Here is a 17,751-nt window from a genome sequence, read left to right on the forward strand (position 1 = left end):
GTGGTATGAGGCAGCAAGTGGGATGCAGAAGCTAAAGTGTTAAAACCCAGTGAGGAGGGAGAGGGAGAATTCTGTCTGCATGGGGGCGGTTCATGTGGGGGGCTGGAGGCTGTAAAAATATTCTCCCAAACTTCAGCTTCTGCTTTTGAAAATAGATCCAGGAAAATTCTGGCTGTGGCCTGTGAGCAGAATGACATCACAGCAGCTCTAAATATATATGTGATAAAAGGCTGCCATCAGCTCAGGATGGAGCCCAACGGTGGTTGTTTTTCTTCAGTTTTTGTCTTCCTGGGATTCATATTCAGCAAGTGGGCAGGACTTTCCCTTATATTAGACAGTCATGGGACACGAACCACCTGCCCTGTGGGAGAGGCCCCTTAGGCCAGAGCACAGATGGGGCCTGGGGGTGTGCACATATGCTTCCCAGTAAATCTACCTGCTCTCCTGTGAAGGCCTCCAGATATAGAGAAGTCCCTGCATGAAAATGCCCCTCACCTCAGAAGCTGGGGGCAATGACTTGATTTATCGAGGACCCTTCTTCCTCAGAAGAGGCCTTTCCTGAGGGCTGCTGAAGGAGTGGGAAGGCCCCTGAGACATCTGAGGTGGCACCCTGCTTTTTTGCAGTATCTTAGAAATCTTCTGGCCTACCTAGCTAATGGCACAGATGGGAAGACCTGTGGATTGGTAGCCAAAGTGACAGTGGATCTCAGAGCCCTGCCCGTGACCCCTCCCTGCCGGTGACCCAGGCTGTGCATGTGGTGAGCCCTGGGCAAGGCAGCTGGAGTGCTGACGCCCTCTCATCTATGGAAGGACCTCACCGTGCCCTGGAATGGCCTTCTACCCCTCTGCTCCCTTGCCCAGGTTGAGACTCGGGGCCCAAAGAAGCTAGGGGGCTGTTGCTCCTTATAGCCCAGCCTGGAAGTGGGTTTATTTTTGGGGGAGCTGTTTTTCCTCTCCCAAATTCACACACATGCTGCCTTCTCAGAAGGTGCTAGACGCCCGTCTGCTCTGCCCCACCCCCAGCCTGGCCACCTGCTTCCCACCTTGCCCAGGCCTCAGGCTCCTGCCTGGGCTCCAAGAACCTTTGGGCTGAGAGCCCTCCTGTTCCCTCTGCCCTGGCAGCCCCTGAAGTCCTGGGTCCAGAGAAGTACGACAAGTCATGTGACATGTGGTCCCTGGGCGTCATCATGTACATCCTGTGAGTGCCACTCTTCCTCCCCCTCCCTCCCGGTCCCTGCATGCACTCCTCAAACCCAGTACCCCTTCTCCTCCCCACCCCCACCTTCCTTCCTGGTCATGGGACATCCCCCTGCAAAGAGTGGATGGTATTCTTGGGATGTGCCTGGGGTCTCCAGGATGGTACTGCAAGGCTGTCCGTGTGCCCATCTCCCCTATCAGGGGAGGTGGGGAGGAGACTAGGTCTGCCCTGGCACTGCCCCCCACCCCCATGCCGAATGACTTCTGCCCTCTCTCAGCCTGTGCGGCTTTCCGCCCTTCTACTCCAACACGGGCCAAGCCATCTCCCCAGGGATGAAGAGGAGGATCCGCCTGGGCCAGTATGGCTTCCCCAACCCAGAGTGGTCAGACGTCTCTGAGGATGGTGAGTGAGCTGTCCCGGCCTGCCCCACCTTGCCCCCTTGGCCTTCATTCTGGGAGACACCACTTTCGAGTCAAACTAACCTGTGTTCAAATCCTAGCTCCCCACTTCCCAGCCGTGTGACTCCAGGCAAGTCACCTAACCTTTTTGACTGTCAGTGTCTCTATCTGCCAAATGGGTTCAAAACTTGCCTCTTCAAACCCCGCTCTAACTCCTATCTATCACTCATATTTCTCCTCTGGATACTACAAATAAGTCTGCCTATATTATTTATTGCTGCTTCACAAATTACCTCATACACACTTAGTGGCTTAAAACAATAAACATTTTCTAGCTCGTTGTTTCTATGGGTTGAGAATTCAGGCACAGATCGGTCGGGTGATTCTGGCTCAGGGTCTCGTATGAGGTTGCTGTCACAGTGTTGGCTGGTGCTGTGGTTATCTGGAGGTTTGACAGAGTCTGCTTGAGGGCCCTCTTGACGTGGCAGCTGGCTTCCCACAGAGCACGCATTCCCATGGGAACAAGGAGGAAGCCACAGTGCCTTTTATAACCAGATCTCAGCCATCGTGTTCCATCACTTCTGCCGCATTCCATTGGTCACAGACCAACCCTGACATCAAGTGGGAGGCAATTACTCAAAGGCATAAATACAAGAGGTGGGGGTCAGTGGGGACCATCTTAGAGGATGGCTGCCACAGCCCCCCTTTCCCATGACAGTCAGATATAACATCCCTCCCCCAGGGTTCTTCTCTGGTCTCTGCCCAAACAGTCCTCTACTCACTCATAGTTATCAGGTATGCACTGGGCACAGAGGATGCAGCAGCGAAACGAAGCACATGCAGCCCTTGCCCCCACAGAGCCTGTGGTCTATGGGGAGGGGTGGGGGGCCTGGCTCTGAGGAACCCTGCAGCCTCACCTCTCCCCTGCCTCCCTGGCCTCCCTAGCCAAGCAGCTGATCCGCCTCCTGCTGAAGACGGACCCCACGGAGAGGCTGACCATCGCACAGTTCATGAACCATCCCTGGATCAATGTGAGCCCCTCATGCCCTGGCAGACAGGGTGGTGAGCTGGAGCGGTGTGCCAGGGCATTGCTGCCCAGGCCCCCTGCCCCAGGGTGGAATGGGCCCATGTACACAGACATATAGTAGCCAACTACAGCCTGGCTCTACCACTGGCCCAGCCAGGCTCCTTCACTTCCTCAAGCCTCAGTTTCCCCAACTGAGACTGGGAAAAGGGTGAGGAGGGTGGGGGGAGCCAGTGCTGTGCCAGGTGCCTCCAAGTTCTAACCTACAGACTTGGGGCTCCTTCCAGCAATCAAAGGTGGTGCCACAGACACCACTCTACACAGCCCGTGTGCTGCAGGAAGACAAAGACCACTGGGATGAAGTCAAGGTAGGTCTGCCTCAGTCTCTCTGTTGGTCCCAGGGCTTTGGAAAGAGGGACTCTGGGACAGTGGCTACCCTGTGTCTGGGCCTTGGTCCCTCCCCCATGCCTGGAGCACAGGGTGTCAGTGACTGCCTCAGTAGCCCAACCACAGCATTCAGGACATTGGGTCACATTCAGGGCGGTGCTCCTGACTCGCTTCCTCAGTGAAGAGGGGCTTTGGGCCTGGGACTCAGTGAAGAGATTTTGGCACCAAGCTTTGGTCATAAACCTCAAAAAACCAACAGTATTTGGGAGGTGGTCAGCCTGGTTTTAGACTCAATGGAGGGCTGGGTTTGAGCAGGGGCAGAAGCTCAGAGCCCCAGTTCTCAGTCTCAGTGCCTTGCCCAGGGGGATGGCACTCCCTGCAAGCCTTGGGTGCTGAGCAGAGCACTGGGCCAGGCCCCAGCCCCACTTACCCACAGCATGACCCCAGAGAGTCAATCTCCTCTCTGTGCTTTAGTGGGGAAGCCTGGTGTCCATGCAAAGGACTGTAGTGAAGATGACGTGATGCAAAGTGTTTGGCCCTGTGCCAGGTGCACAGTGGGTGCTTGGGTAGTGCAGGCTGTAGCTGCCACTGTGATCATTGGCATTATTAAGGGGCTGCCCAGGAAGGAGGGTGATGGCTGTTGAGGTCAGTACATCCTGGCCTCTGAGCCCCCTGTCCATCCCCAGGAGGAGATGACCAGTGCCCTGGCCACGATGCGAGTGGACTATGACCAGGTGAAGATCAAGGATCTGAAGACGTCGAACAACCGGCTCCTCAACAAGCGGAGAAAAAAGCAGGCAGGCGGCTCTTCGGCCTCGCAGGGCTGCAATAACCAGTAGCTCATGGGGCCATGGAGGAGCCTCTCCTCTCAGCCGGGAGGACAGACTGGAGCATGTGGAGGCCTGGGCCGGGAGGGCCCATGGTTATTTTTTTAACAAAAGGATTATTTTTTTGTTTTAATTTGTCATTTGCAACTTTAGGATGGGAGCCCTGACCCAAATCTCCTTCAGAGGCTCAGTGCAGGCCCAGGCCCTCAGGAGGACCAGAGCCTAAGGACTGGAGAGTGTAGGCCTGAAGGGTCCCAGGGAGAGCTGCCTGCTGCAGCTGCATCACCTTTGGCCAGGGTGGCCTGAGTGACGCCTCAGCTTTGTTCTGCCTTGGGGCGTGGCCTCTGCCTTCTAGGCCACTAGGAGCTGTGGTCAGGCCTCCCTTCTTCCATATAGAGACTCCCCATGGGGTGGGCAGGCCAGCCTGGCCTTGGGAAAGACATCCGGCCACTGGTTGCCATGGTGACCAGGGACAGTGTTGCTGTCTGTGAATGCTGAGTGAGCAAGGGAGAGAGAAGGGAAAATCAAGGGTCTACCCCTGTCTTCTTGGGGTGGCCGGTGTCCCTCGCACCAGTTGCCCCTCTCAGGTTCACCCCTCTTTGGTCTCTCTTAGGCTGCTTAGTAGAGTCAGCCTGCCTTCCTGGGTGGTCCAGCCCTGCCTTGCTGCACCCCCAGCCCCGATGGCCTTGGAGCTCTTCCCCCACAGAAGTCCCTGGGCCCAGCCATCCTGTCACGATCACCTACTCAAAGGATGGTCTCTCATCTCATCTGAGAGTGGGGGTAGGGTGCTTTCAACCCTTTTCCACTTAGGAATATATCACTGTGACAGAAGCTGTATGGTCTCCCTGCCCCCACCTGCTCACTGGATCTCAGCAGGCAAGCCCCTCTCAGTGCCTCATCCCCCATCCTGTCCTGGGAGATGGTGGGGGCTGCCCCTTGGTTCCCTTTTGTGAGATTGCTGGTGACCATGGGTGGCTAGGGGCAAGGTCAAGAAGCTTACCTTTATTCAGGGGTTTCTTTCTATACTCTGGGTCAGATCCAAGGCGTGGAGGGCTGCTGCATGATGCCCAGAAGGTCTGGTCCTGGCTTTGGCTTGAGTCAGGGCAGAGGCCCTTTCCTTGCTGGGCCCAGGCTTACCCAACCCCACCCTGCCCAGGGCAGCCTCAGGGTGGTGAGTGCCTGATACAGGCCTGACAAGTGCCTGACACCCAGCCTGATTTCTGGCCTCTCTTACTGGCTGGGAGACCCCAGACCATGTCAGATAGGACAATGGACAACACAGTTGGGTTTTACATCCAGGTATTAATAAACATCATTTTGGCATTTTCCCCTGGTTCCTGGATTTCTCTTTGTCTACATGGTTGGACAAAACTGGCCCAAGGGCAGCTGCTCATACCCACTAGCAATTTTACCCCCCCTGGAGAGGGTGCCAGGCTGACTCCAGGATCACTGTAGCCTCTCCAGGCGTGGAAAGGTCAGAGGAACTGAGGGATGGCAGCTGCCACATGCCCCAGCTTTGCGCCACCCCTGTGCACTGTGTGTGTGACACCCACTCCCGGCCCCATGTGCACCAATGCCTGCTCGCAGCGGCCACCCCCAGCTGCGGGCCAGCCTGCTGAAGGGCGGGCAGAGTGCCTGCTGCAGCGCTGAGCTATTTTCAGAAGCTGCCAGATTTCATTTGGCAGAGAGAATGTCGGGGAGGGGAGTGGAGGGGGCGGGACGCTGGAAGACTGTCTTTTGACTACTCCAGCAATCGAGCACCCTCAGCCCTCAGGAGCCCTTGCGGGCAGCCTCGAGGGGGTCCTGACTGTGGCATTTCTCTGCAGCTCTTCTCTCGAAACCTCCCAGTCTTGCAAGAGCTCCTCTGGCACCTGAAGCTCCCTCCCCCTCCCCTTCAGGGTATGGGGGAGGGTGTAGAGATGCTAGAAGGCAGGCGACAGGCAAGCAAGCACTCCTGAGATTTTCTACCGCTTCTTAGCCTGGTGACCTTGGACAAGTCCCCCAGTCTTTCTGGCCTGTTTCTTCAGTTGTGTAGTGGGAAGATAACACTGCCCTCCTCGTGGAGTCATCTCGGGAATTTGGGCAGATGATGGGTATGAATACTTAGTGAGGTGCAGTCCCAGCACTCATTAGCCACCCCAGCGTCCTTTGTCATTAGGATGGAGAGAGATACCTAGAGTTGCCTGAGGGAAAAGCAGCGCAGCCCCAAATCTACCTCTGGGACTTTCCACCCAGGAAATCAGACCTTCTCCACCCCCGGGTGTCTACTCAGGTGCCTGCACGCTGGTCCTACACTTGGTCTATTGGAGGTGGGGGCATGCAGAGGTGGTTAGCAGAGGCGATGATGGAAAAATCACACCCTACCCCCACCCCTTATCTCCCATGTCGGCCTGGCTTCTAAGAGCTGCTGTGTTAAGGGCTGTGAGAAGCCTGGCCCAGCAACAAGCCCAGCCCAGGCCTGGACCCTGATCTCCAGCATCAGGTGCAGCTCTCATAAGCCAGGGCCAGGCAGCTGGTCACCTAGTCAAAGTCACACTCCTCTTTGGGCCTCAAGGGAGCAAATCCCTGACAATCAACTGGAATCAGGTGAGCTAAGCCAAGTGGTCACACATTCACATCAGCCTGTACAGACAGAATAGCATTTCTGTAGGCTCCATGGAAGTTTCCCCAGGGGCTTTCAGTAAAGAATCCCAGGAGAGATGAGTGCACACGTGTCCATGCACAAGTGCACGTGTGTGCAGAGGGGCTGTGTTTCTTCCCAGTGATGTTTCCCCTGACCAAGCTGACAGCAGAGATTCTCTGTCTTCTGAACCTGGTGCTGGCTCATTGCCGTACCACGCCAGCCCCTCGCAGCCCTTGATTCAGCCCTGCTACTGCAGCATCAGAGTTGTGGCTTGCTACAACCCCTGCAGGGGTCTCAGTGCTTCCAGACCTTCTTGAAACTCTCTCCCTGGCAGGTGTGGGGTGGCAGAGCAGGTCCTTTGTGCTGTCTGTGAGCCTGGCTGCCTTGTGCTGAGCCTTTGTATTCCTAAAATGGATTCTCACAGTTGCTCTCAACCCCAACAGGCTGATATTCTTCCCCTTGTCAGGCTGGACAATTGCATGTGCACTCCTGGGAACCATAGTGGTAGCCACATTCTATTGGTCACACAGACCAACCCTGACATCATATGATAGGGGACTACTCAAAGTCACGGAGAGGTCTGGGAAGCCCACCTTCCATCCCGTGAGGGCTACTGAGTTTAGAGCCAGGAGACCTGAGCTCCGGTCCACGTGAGGCCTTAGGCAAGGCTGTTGCCTCTTTCTAGGGTTCCCCATCAGCCAAAGAGGCATGGATTCCTCAGGGCCAGGTCCTTGCCAGCACCCTTGGCAGATATGTTGCTACCAGTCGATGGGTTGCGAGGGGTGTTCTGTGGTCATGGACAGACCACAGATGTCTCTGGGCCTCAGTTTTCTTACCAGTTGAAGGGGAGTAACCCTCGTAGCGGTAGTTAGGGTTTGAGAACAGGGGAAGGGTAGAGGAGAGGCAGAGCCCAAACACTTCATCACCCATGGGGCCTGAGTAGGTCTGCTAGCGATACGCCGACCTGCCCAGGATTCCACCTGTTCTGCCCTCTCTCTCTGTGTCCCCCAACCAGGAGGAGGTAAAGGGTGACTCAGGGGAACCGGTTCTCTGGGGCTCAGAGCAGCTGGTTGGTGGTGGGCAGGGTGTGTTAATTGAGGTGTGGGGCCACCTGCTGGCCACACTGGTGAGCATTCAATGGGTGCCTACTGTATGCCAGAGCCTGAGGGAGGTGTGATCCTACCTTGGTGGGGGTGGGAGTGGGGAGGAACCACAACATCGTAATGAGCAGCTGCCATTTACTGAGTACCTACTGTGCACTAGGACTCATGTAGTCCTCATATTCCCATCTTGCAGATAGATTGGTTGAGCCCAAGCTCTTGGCCACTGCCCTGTATTCTAGAAGATGTCAGAGGGAAGAAATGCTACTTTTGACTGGGGGCAATCGTGGAAGACTTCTCGGAGGTGATGACATGAGCTCAAAGAGCAAGCCAGATTTGGATAGACTTGGGGATAGAGCATTCCAGCTGGCCGGTACAGGGTGAGGCAAGGCTTGGAGGCATTAATGGAATGTACTTGTGTGAAGAATGGAGAACAAGTCTGTTTAATGGGTGAGAGATGGCCAAGAGCAAGGGGATCTCTCATTTCCTTACCCTACCTCCTGCAGGAAGTCAGGGTGGGGTACTCAGGGGCAAGACATTGGGCACCTAGTGGCAGCTTCTCCCTCTTAGAGCCCCCAGGGCACGCCCATCCATGGTGCATGTGCCACATCTGCCTCCCCTAGAGGTTCAGTCAGCTTTTTTGTTTCTTCCCAATCCAACATCACACTATTTAATTCCCCAGTAAAACACTGGAAAAGGGACTACTGGTGCTAACACATTTATATATAAAATTTCTACCTAACAGGTAATAGAAGTCTGTGTACCAATTTCTAAAACAGTTCTAATACATATACATAATTGTGGATGTAGTAACAAAACAATATTACAAAATATTAAAGAAGCCAGTTCTCCTGTCCATGGGTCTCATCATCTCATACTTGAAATTGGCATTATCTGAGAGTGCATCAATATATTCCTGCACCATCTAGTAGCAGAAGTAATTCTGGTCCAGTGTCTGGACCATGTGTGACCTCTGCAGCCACAGGCTCTTGACGGTCTGGAGATGTCCAGCATCCCCTCTGCTTCCACCTGCTCCAGGACTGTGCTCAGGGCACAGAGGTCCCCTTCCTTCCTGCCCTGGTGCTGCAGAGCACGGGGACGGGATGGTTCCCTGACCGCTGCCACTCATACCTTTCTCATGGCTGGGGATGCCCACCACAGGCCAGCCCGGATGTGGAACTGCTGGATCTGCCGTCTCTTGTTCTCTCTGGTGTTGGTGACCAGGAGTGTAGCTTTGGAACTCCTCATTTTTCAGCTCCACTCTGACGTCTCCATCAGACACCAGTCTCTCAAATGGCTGGTCATGGGCACATTTCTCCTGGCCTCTCCTCCAGTTCTGTTGGTATCATAATGGAACTATATTTCCACCTTCAGATCATTCACCAGAAGTCTTCAGTTGTGTGGAGAAGAGGGTCCTGGTTGGTGATGTAAGAGTCCTTTTGCTGGTAGCCATCAATGAAAGATGTGCTCACGTCTGAGTTCTCTTCACCCCTCTTCAGTGGAATGATCACTCTGTTGAGTTCATATGGAATAATCTGTAAAACCCATTTCTTCTTTATGTTGAATGGACAGTTTCTTGTCCCATCTTGTCATTTTGAACTTCAGTTGATTTTTTTTTAATCTTCATTTTATTGAGATATATTCACATACCACGCAGTCATACAAAACAAATCGTACTTTCGATTGTTTACAGTACCATTACATAGTGGTACATTCATCACCCAAATCAATCCCTGACACCTTCATTAGCACACACACAAAAATAACAAGGATAATAATTAGAGTGAAAAAGAGCAATTGAAGTAAAAAGGAACACTGGGTACCTTTGTCTGTTTGTTTCCTTCCCCTATTTTTCTACTCATCCATCCATAAACTAGACAAAGTGGAGTGTGGTCCTTATGGCTTTCCCAATCCCATTGTCACCCCTCATAAGCTACATTTTTATACAACTGTCTTCGAGATTCATGGGTTCTGGGTTGTAGTTTGATAGTTGCAGGTATCCACCACCAGCTACCCCAATTCTTTAGAACCTAAAAAGGGTTGTCTAAAGTGTGCGTAAGAGTGCCTACCAGAGTGACCTCTCGGCTCCTTTTGGAATCTCTCTGCCACTGAAGCTTATTTCATTTCCTTTCACATCCCCCTTTTGGTCAAGAAGATGTTCTCCGTCCCACGATGCCAGGTCTACATTCCTCCCCGGGAGTCATATTCCACGTTGCCAGGGAGATTCACTCCCCTGGGTGTCTGATCCCACGTAGGGGGGAGGGCAGTGATTTCACCTTTCAAGTTGGCTTAGCTAGAGAGAGAGGGCCACATCTGAGCAACAAAGAGGCATTCGGGAGGAGGCTCTTAGGCACAATTCAGTTGATTTTTAACTTCTTAAACTCCTCTTCTAATCCATTGTTGCTGGTCCCTGGGTTTTGTTGTACATTTTCTGCAGGTGGGTTTCTAGAGAGGTCACTTCCAGTTCTGTGTCCTTGTGGAGATAATGCTCCAGAAGGGCTTGATATATCAAGATTACTACGTGCCCGTCTGTACCATCGTGGCAATGCTGCACCCAGATCCTGCTCACAAAGCCGTCCATGTCCACCTTCCTCTGTATTTGTCATGCCCGGCCTGGCATCAGTGAGGACAAAGGTACCTGTACACTCTACATCCACACTGCAGTGGATCACAGTGGCCCCCACATACTGAGGGGTACAGGCCTTCACCTTCTTGAGGAGCATGAGCACGCCGATTGGGGTGAAAGGTACCCTGAAGTCTGGCCAGCTGATCAATTGGGACTGAGTGATGAGGCGCTGTGGCTCTCTGTTGGTCACGTCGCCCACCTGCTGAATGCAGAACTTTCAGACTGGATAGTCCACCAATGGTCACATCCTCTACTGATATGCAGATATTCCCATGGTTCCAGCAGCCTTGGTCTGGTCAGTAGTGAGAGAACTTACATTCCTTTCTCTCCTTCAAGTTAGTCACTGTGACAATGATGGCTGCATTTTGTTCCCACATCATCCTCCAGAAATCATTCAGCATTTCTTCTTTTGGTCCTTGTGCAGCAATGAATTTGTTCTTTTCTTGGTAACCATTGATGAATGGAGCAATGATATAATCAGAATCTGGAACCCCTTCAACTGGTGTCAGGTAACTCTAAGAAGGATATAAGGCAAAATGATAATACTCATGATCACTAGCAGAGAGGACAGGCTTGCCATCACTGTGGTAATTGGTGTCTCATCTGAAGGAGGGAGGGTTTCTGGAGTGGTTGTTGAAGTGCTGGAATTTCCCTCCCGGAGTTCTGTTTTGGCATCTGTGTACTGGTTATCTGGAGGACTTATTCCATTTGGTGCAAATGTAGAGACTCCAGAATCAGTGCCTGCTGTTCTTGTGGTTCCATTGTCAGAGTCTGAAGCATTGACAATGGTTACATAGATGGGTCTTGGAGTTAGATTTGGGCTGAACATTGGTGCCATGGAAAGAGAAGTTACTGAAGAACTTGGATTTGAAGTTTTGGTCTCTTCTTTAACTGGTTCTGCCATGGATGCTTTAATGGATCTTGTAACTCCTACTGAAGGTAAAATTGTGGTAGTATTGGTGGCACTGACACGTATATCAGACAACCACAAACAGAACAAGAAGGAACCAGGCATCCTTGCTGTTCTTTGTTATTTGTTTCATCCACCTGCACTCACTGGAGTTCCAACTTTTCTAGTTGTGTCACAGTGTCTGGCATTGGGCTGGACTGCTGGGGATGAGGGCTGCAGCTCTGGCTTGGTTCTGCCATATGCCACACGCTCTCAGGGACCCACGGCAGCAGCCTGGCTCCAGGATGATGGGATGCAGTGGAGGGGCAATGGGTGGGCAGTGGGGATGGCTGCTCACCCAGATTTTGATGCTATTTCATCTCAATTTGTCCACCTTCTATTTTTTTTCTCCCTCTAAAGTTCAGAACATTTAAAAAACTTTTTATTTTGAAATAATTTCAAAATTACAGGACAGTTTCAAAGCTAATACAAAGCGCATAAAGAGAACATAATCTCCACCCAGATCCCCATATCCACCAACTTTTAATATTTTCCCACATTTGCAGTATCTCCCTCCCTACTCCCTCCCTCCCTCCCGTCCTTCCTTCCTTCATCTCTCTCTCTCTGTCTTTACCTTTCTCATCTATCTATCTATACCTCTGTCTTTTGCTATCTGTTTTCTAAACTTTTGAGAGTCAGTTATATACAGTGTGCTCCTGGAACACTTAATACTGCCATGTATATTTTCTGAGAACAAGGATATCCATTTATGTTATTCAATAATTCAACACTGATATAAAGCTTACAATATATATTCCATTTTTTTCATATGTCCCTATGATGTCCTTTTGGGTCTTTTCTCCTCCATTATTAGAGTCCAAGATCATAGACTGCATTTAATCGTCATTGTCTCATTTGTCGCTCTTTTTTTTTTTTTTTAACTGTGGAAACATATATGCAATGTAAACTTTCCCATTTCAACCACTCCAAGCATACAATTCAGTGGGATTAATCACATTTACAATATAGTGTTACTCTCAACACCATCCATTAGCAGAACTTTCCCATCACCCCAAACAGAAACCCTGCAACCATTATGCATTAACTCCCCATTCCCTTTGTTCCCCACACTTGCTAACCCGTACTCTACTTTCTATCTCTATCAATTTGCACATTCTACCTATTTCAAATAGGTGAAATCATATAATATCTGTCCCTTTGTGTCTGACTTAGTTTATTCAACATGATGTCTTCAAGGTAGTAGCATGTAGTAGCATGTATAAGAATTTCATTCCTTTTTAAGGCTTAGTAACAGTCCATTGTATGTATCTACCACAATTTGTTTACCCACTCATCTGTGATGGACATTTGGGTTGCTTCCACTTTTGGCTATTAATGCTGCTATGAACATTGGTATACAAATTTAACTGGCCAAGTGCCTGCTTTCAATTCTTTTGAGTATATACTTAGAAGTGGGCTTGCCTGGTCACGTGGTAGTTCTATGTTTAACTTTCTGAGGAACTGCCAAACTGTTTTCCACATGGACACTATTATACATTTCCATCAACAATGTACTAAGGTTTCTATTTCTCCTTATCCTCACCCGCAGTTTTGTTTTCTGCTTTTGTGCTGGTAGTCATTCTGCTGTGTATGAGGTAATATCTCATTATGGTTTTGATTTGCATTTCCCTAAGGGCTAATGATATTGAGCATCTTTTCATGTACTTATTGGCCATTTGTATATCTTCTTTGGAGAGATGTCTATTTAAGTCCTTTACCCATTTTTAAATTGTCTTTTTGTTGTTGACTGGTAGGAGGCTTTATATATACTGGATATTAAACCCTTGTCAGATACATGATTTCCAAATATTTTTTTTCCCATTTTGTATGTTGTATTTGCACCTTTTTGATATTGTCCTTTGATGCACAAAATTTTTAAATTTTTATAAAGTCCAATTTATCTATTTTTCCTTTTGTTTCTTGTGCTCTTGGTATAAAGTCTAAGAATCCATTGCTAATACAAGGTCCTGAAGATATTTCCTACATTTTCTTTTAAGAGTTTTATAGTTTCAGCTATTATGTTTAATTTTTTGATCCATTTTGAGTCAATTTTTTGTATATGGTGTGAGGTAGGAGTCCACTTTCATTCTTGTACATATGGACACCAAGTTTTCCCAGCACCAGTTTTTTTTTTGAAAGGTAATTTTTTATTTTTAACATTTTAAATATGCATGGTACAGTTGGAAATTTCATATTTTCCCGTTTTCATCCTCTAGATGTTTTGCAGCTATAGCCATAGCTTGTTAGTTTTCAAGATAAATGAAACTGAACATAGTGCTTGTGCATGTAGAATGCTGAGTTAGTTGATGGTGAGAAGCCAAGAGTTTCTGATCCCAACATCTAATTATTACCCTAAACTTGTAGGCCCTTTTGAAAAATTCGATCCCTACTGTTATTGCTGTAGGATTCTAATAATTCTCTTGCTATTTTCAAAAACTATTATCTATTCAACTGTACATGAGAATAGAGAAAAATATTTCTCAAAATAAGAATTCAGCCTTAAAGTTTTAGTTTCTTTTGGTCCTTTGCAATCTTTAACAATGTATGATTACTAATTATTTAAAAAGGAATGTGTTTAAACACACCCTAACTATCTTATACATTTAGCTTTTGGGACTTTAGGTTGCTAATTTGTTGCTAAACAATAATTATAAGAACATCTTTTTTTTTCTTTTCACTTTTGACTTTTTCTTGGAGTGATGTTTTTTATAAGCAGGATTTGTGGGTCAAGGTCCATGAATGTGGTATGATTCTTAGCACACATTTATTGCCAGAAGAATTTTCCTATTGTGCAGCTGTTTCCCAACAGTCGTATCAGCATTGCCTGCCTTCCTATCATAAATATGGTGAGGTGAATCTTGAGAGATTAAAACATAGTTCTCAAGCTCCTGGAAAGGGTCAGTGTTAATAAAAAAGAGCACACCTTCTAATGAATGGATATAAGCCTAAAAGACCCAGCAACATTTTTTTTTTTTTAAAAAGACTTTCTTTATATGAAATTCAAAATAGTCATTGTTCAATTCTCTGAGTGTATAATTTTCCCTGAGGTTTGATTTCTCTAATATTCAAAACAAATTTGTCCACTAAAGCAACAATTATATGGAAGGGCCCAGCACCATTTTTTTAAAATTAAATTCAGTTTTATTGAGATGTATTCACATACCATACAATCATCCATGGTGTACAATCAACTGTTCACAGTACCTTCATATAGTCATGCATTCATCACCCCAATCTATTTTTGTACATTTTCCTTACATCAGAAAGAATCAGAATAAGAATAGAAAATAAAAGTAAAAAAGAACACCCAAATCATCCCCCCCATCCCACCCTATTTTTCATTTACTTTTTGTCCCCATTTTTCTACTCATCCATCCCTACGCTGGATCAGGGGAGTGTGATCCACAAGGTTTTCACAATCACACTCGCCCCTTGTAATCTGCATTGTTATACAATCATCTTCAAGAATCAAGGCTACTGGGTTGGAGTTTGGTAGTTTCAGGTATTTACTTCTAGCTATTCCAGTACATTACAACCAAGAGGTGTTATCTATATAGTGCATAAGAATGTCCACCAGAGTGACCTCTCGACTCTATTTGAAGTCTCTCACCCACTGAAATGTTATTTCGTTTCATTTCACATCCCCCGTTTGATCAAGAAGATGTTCTCAGTCCCATGATGCCGGGTCCAGATTCATCCCCGGGAGTCATATCCTGCGTTGCCAGGGAGATTTACACCCCTGGGAGTCAGGTCCCACATAGCGGGGAGGGCAGTGAGATCACCTGCCAAGGTGGCTTAGCTAGGGAGAGAGGCCACATCTGAGCAACAAAAAGAGGTACTCAGGGGGAGACTCTTAGGCACAATTATAAGCAGGTTTAACCTCTCCTTTGCCAGCACCAGTTTTTTTTTTTTTTTTTTTGTATTTGAATATATATATATTTATTTATATATATTTATTTATACACATACATACATACATACATATTTGCTTTGGTATAGAAAATTTTGAGAAGAGCATACCAGAAACTATAATAGTTACCTCTGGAGAGTGAGACTGTTGAGAGTACTATTAAAACATAAACTATTTATGTTTTAAAAAATGAATATGTATTTCTTTTTAAATTAAAAGCAATATAATTTTCTCTGCCAGAAACCAAAGCCTGTATGAGGGTATATCTTTAGTTTCTCATCTATGATTGTACTTTAGAATTACCTGAGAAACTTTTTGTTTTGTTTTTGTTTTGTTTTGTATTGTTTTAAATTAAATTCAGTTTTATTGAAATACATTCACACACAATACAATCATCCATGATATACAATCCACTGTCCACAGTATGATAACATAGTTATGCGTTCATCACCACAATCTATCTCTGAACATTTTCCTTACATCAGAAAGAACCAGAACAAGAATAAAAAATAAAAGTGAAAAAAGAACACCCAAATCATCCCCCCATCCCACCCCATTTGTCCCTTAGTTCTTATCCCCATTCCTCCACTCATCCATACACTAGATAAAGGGGGTGTGATCCACAAGGTCTTCACAATCACACTGTCACCCCTTGTAATCTACATTATTGTATAATTGTCTTCAGGAGTCCAGACTGCTGGGTTGGAGTTTTGTAGTTTCAGGTATTTACTTCTAGCTATTCCAATACATTAAAGCCTAAGAGGTGTTATCTATATAGTGCATAAGAATGTCCACCAGAGTGACCTCTCGACTCCATTTGGAATCTCTCAGCCACTGAAAGTATTTCGTCTCATTTTGCATCCCCCTTTTGGCCAAGAAGATACTCTCAGTCCCACGATGCCGGGTCCACATTCATCCCTGGGAGTCATACTCTGCGTTGCCAGGGAGATTTACACCCCTGGGAGTCGGGTCCCACACTGACAGCGAGTTCACCTGTCGAGATGGCTCAGTTAGAGAGAGAGAGGGCTACATCTGAGCAACAAAGAGGTACTCAGGGGAGACTCTTAGGCACCATTACATACAACTTTAGACTCTCCTTTGTGGTAATGAGCTTCATAAGGGCAAGTCCCTTGCTCGAGGGCTCAGCACATCAAACCGCCAGTCCCAATGTTTGTGACAACACCAGTCCAGGTGAGGATGTCCAACACATCCGCACCTTCCCCCAGATCCTCGGGGCTGGGGAGGGGGAGGCTGTAAATATGTTTTTTATTATCTGCCCAAATTACTCTAGGATGCAGCACCGGTTTTTGAAGAGACTTTTCTTTCCCCATTGAGTGGACTTGGCACCCTTGTCAAAAATCAATTGACCATGGATGTGTGTGTGCTTCTTGTTGCTGTGGCTTCTTCAGTCAGCCCCAGAGTTGATTATCAGGGGCCAGGTCTTTTCCTACTGGGCTTCCTGGACCCTCAGGAGGTGGTGAAGGAGTTCCAGGGCCCTCACCCTTGCTTCCAACAGAGTTATTTTGTGTATCAGAACTTATCTGGGGATTTGATTTGAACAAGCGTTTATGTGCTTAAGGAAAGTTTATGGACCACTGAACTAGACACCTAACATGATTTATCTCAAATCCTGCAGAAAGGCCACATGAGTGAGGTGCTGGGCCTGGCCTGCCTTAGCCAACCCTGGGAGCCACCATGTTCTGAGCACCTGCTGTATGCTACACATGTCTCCTACATGACCTTATTTACACAGTCCTTGTAGGAGAGAGGTTTTATCCATCTTGCAGACAAAGACACCAAGGCTCAAATGGCACCGAGTGGATAACGAGCTCAGGTTCAAACAGGGTGAGGGTCTGAAGCTGGGAGTGTAGGGCTCCACAATCCCCTCCCTAACAGGAAGGCTGTCCCTGCTCAAAGAATTCCAACCCTGTCCTGTCCTGGCTGAGAGCATCACATACCTGCCCCTCCCTGCCTTGCTCTTCTGGGCCCCTGGCTGTTGGAGGAGGGGCTCTTGGGGGCAACCACCCCATAACCTCTGACCCCAGAGCCTGGGCAGGGAGTGCCTGGCACTCCTCAGGACTGTTTAAAGTCAGGGCACTTCCCTGTGGATGAGACAGAGATTAGGCCCAGGTCATGCAGCCTGGGCTCCCCTCCTGGCTCTGCTCTGTGTCCTTGGAAAGCTCTCTTTCCTTCTCTGAGTCTCGTCTTCTCCTTAGAACGTGTGGAAAGAGATGCCTGCCCCCTGGACCATGAAGCTGTGAAAGGTAAGGCATGATGCCCTCAAGAGCTCCCAGCATGTCACTGCTCTCCAAAAATGTCACCTCCCACAAGAGACAGTTTGGGGCACAATGGTGTGCAGGGAAGTGTTGAGTCACAGGAGAAAAGCCTTTAAAAAGGAGGCTGTTTTCCCAGGAGAAGCTGTAGTCAGAGCTCCTGTTTGACTGATCCGCCCACCAGCCTCTGGGGCCTCTGTCTCCCTGAAAGTCCCCGCCAGGCCAGGGCACAGTAGGCTGTGTGGAGAGGCGGGCTGGGGCTGCAGGGCAAGGAGGCTCTGTACAGTGGTGGCCAGGAGGGTCCAGAGAGCTGCTCCTCACAGGGTCATGAAGGGAGCTGGGGACCATGGGGTGTAGGGCTGGGCCCTGGACCAGCAGGTAAGGGAATGGGTTAGCCCAGGGAGCCCCCTATCTGTGGGTCTCCTTGGGCTGTTGG

At 48.6% G+C, this 17,751-nt stretch overlaps 1 protein-coding gene and 1 pseudogene across 1 annotated transcript in view; one reads left to right on the forward strand and one right to left on the reverse strand.

The window, feature by feature from the left end:
• The window catches only part of MAPKAPK3 (MAPK activated protein kinase 3), a 29,173-nt gene extending 24,011 nt beyond the window's left edge, over positions 1-5,162 (forward strand). Inside the window, exons 7-11 of the mRNA XM_037797162.1 lie at positions 1,123-1,198; positions 1,476-1,600; positions 2,542-2,627; positions 2,908-2,988; positions 3,694-5,162. Coding sequence (XP_037653090.1) covers positions 1,123-1,198; positions 1,476-1,600; positions 2,542-2,627; positions 2,908-2,988; positions 3,694-3,846 — 521 coding nt within the window. The 3' untranslated portion in view covers positions 3,847-5,162. The remainder of the gene's footprint in view (positions 1-1,122; positions 1,199-1,475; positions 1,601-2,541; positions 2,628-2,907; positions 2,989-3,693) is intronic.
• A 5,526-nt stretch (positions 5,163-10,688) lies between these two features.
• On the reverse strand, positions 10,689-11,226 carry LOC119526866 (annotated as a pseudogene).
• Between the last annotated feature and the right edge of the window lie 6,525 nt (positions 11,227-17,751).

The sequence above is a fragment of the Choloepus didactylus genome, chromosome 1 (assembly GCF_015220235.1).
Source record: "Choloepus didactylus isolate mChoDid1 chromosome 1, mChoDid1.pri, whole genome shotgun sequence".
NCBI classification, from domain to species: Eukaryota; Metazoa; Chordata; class Mammalia; order Pilosa; family Megalonychidae; genus Choloepus; species Choloepus didactylus.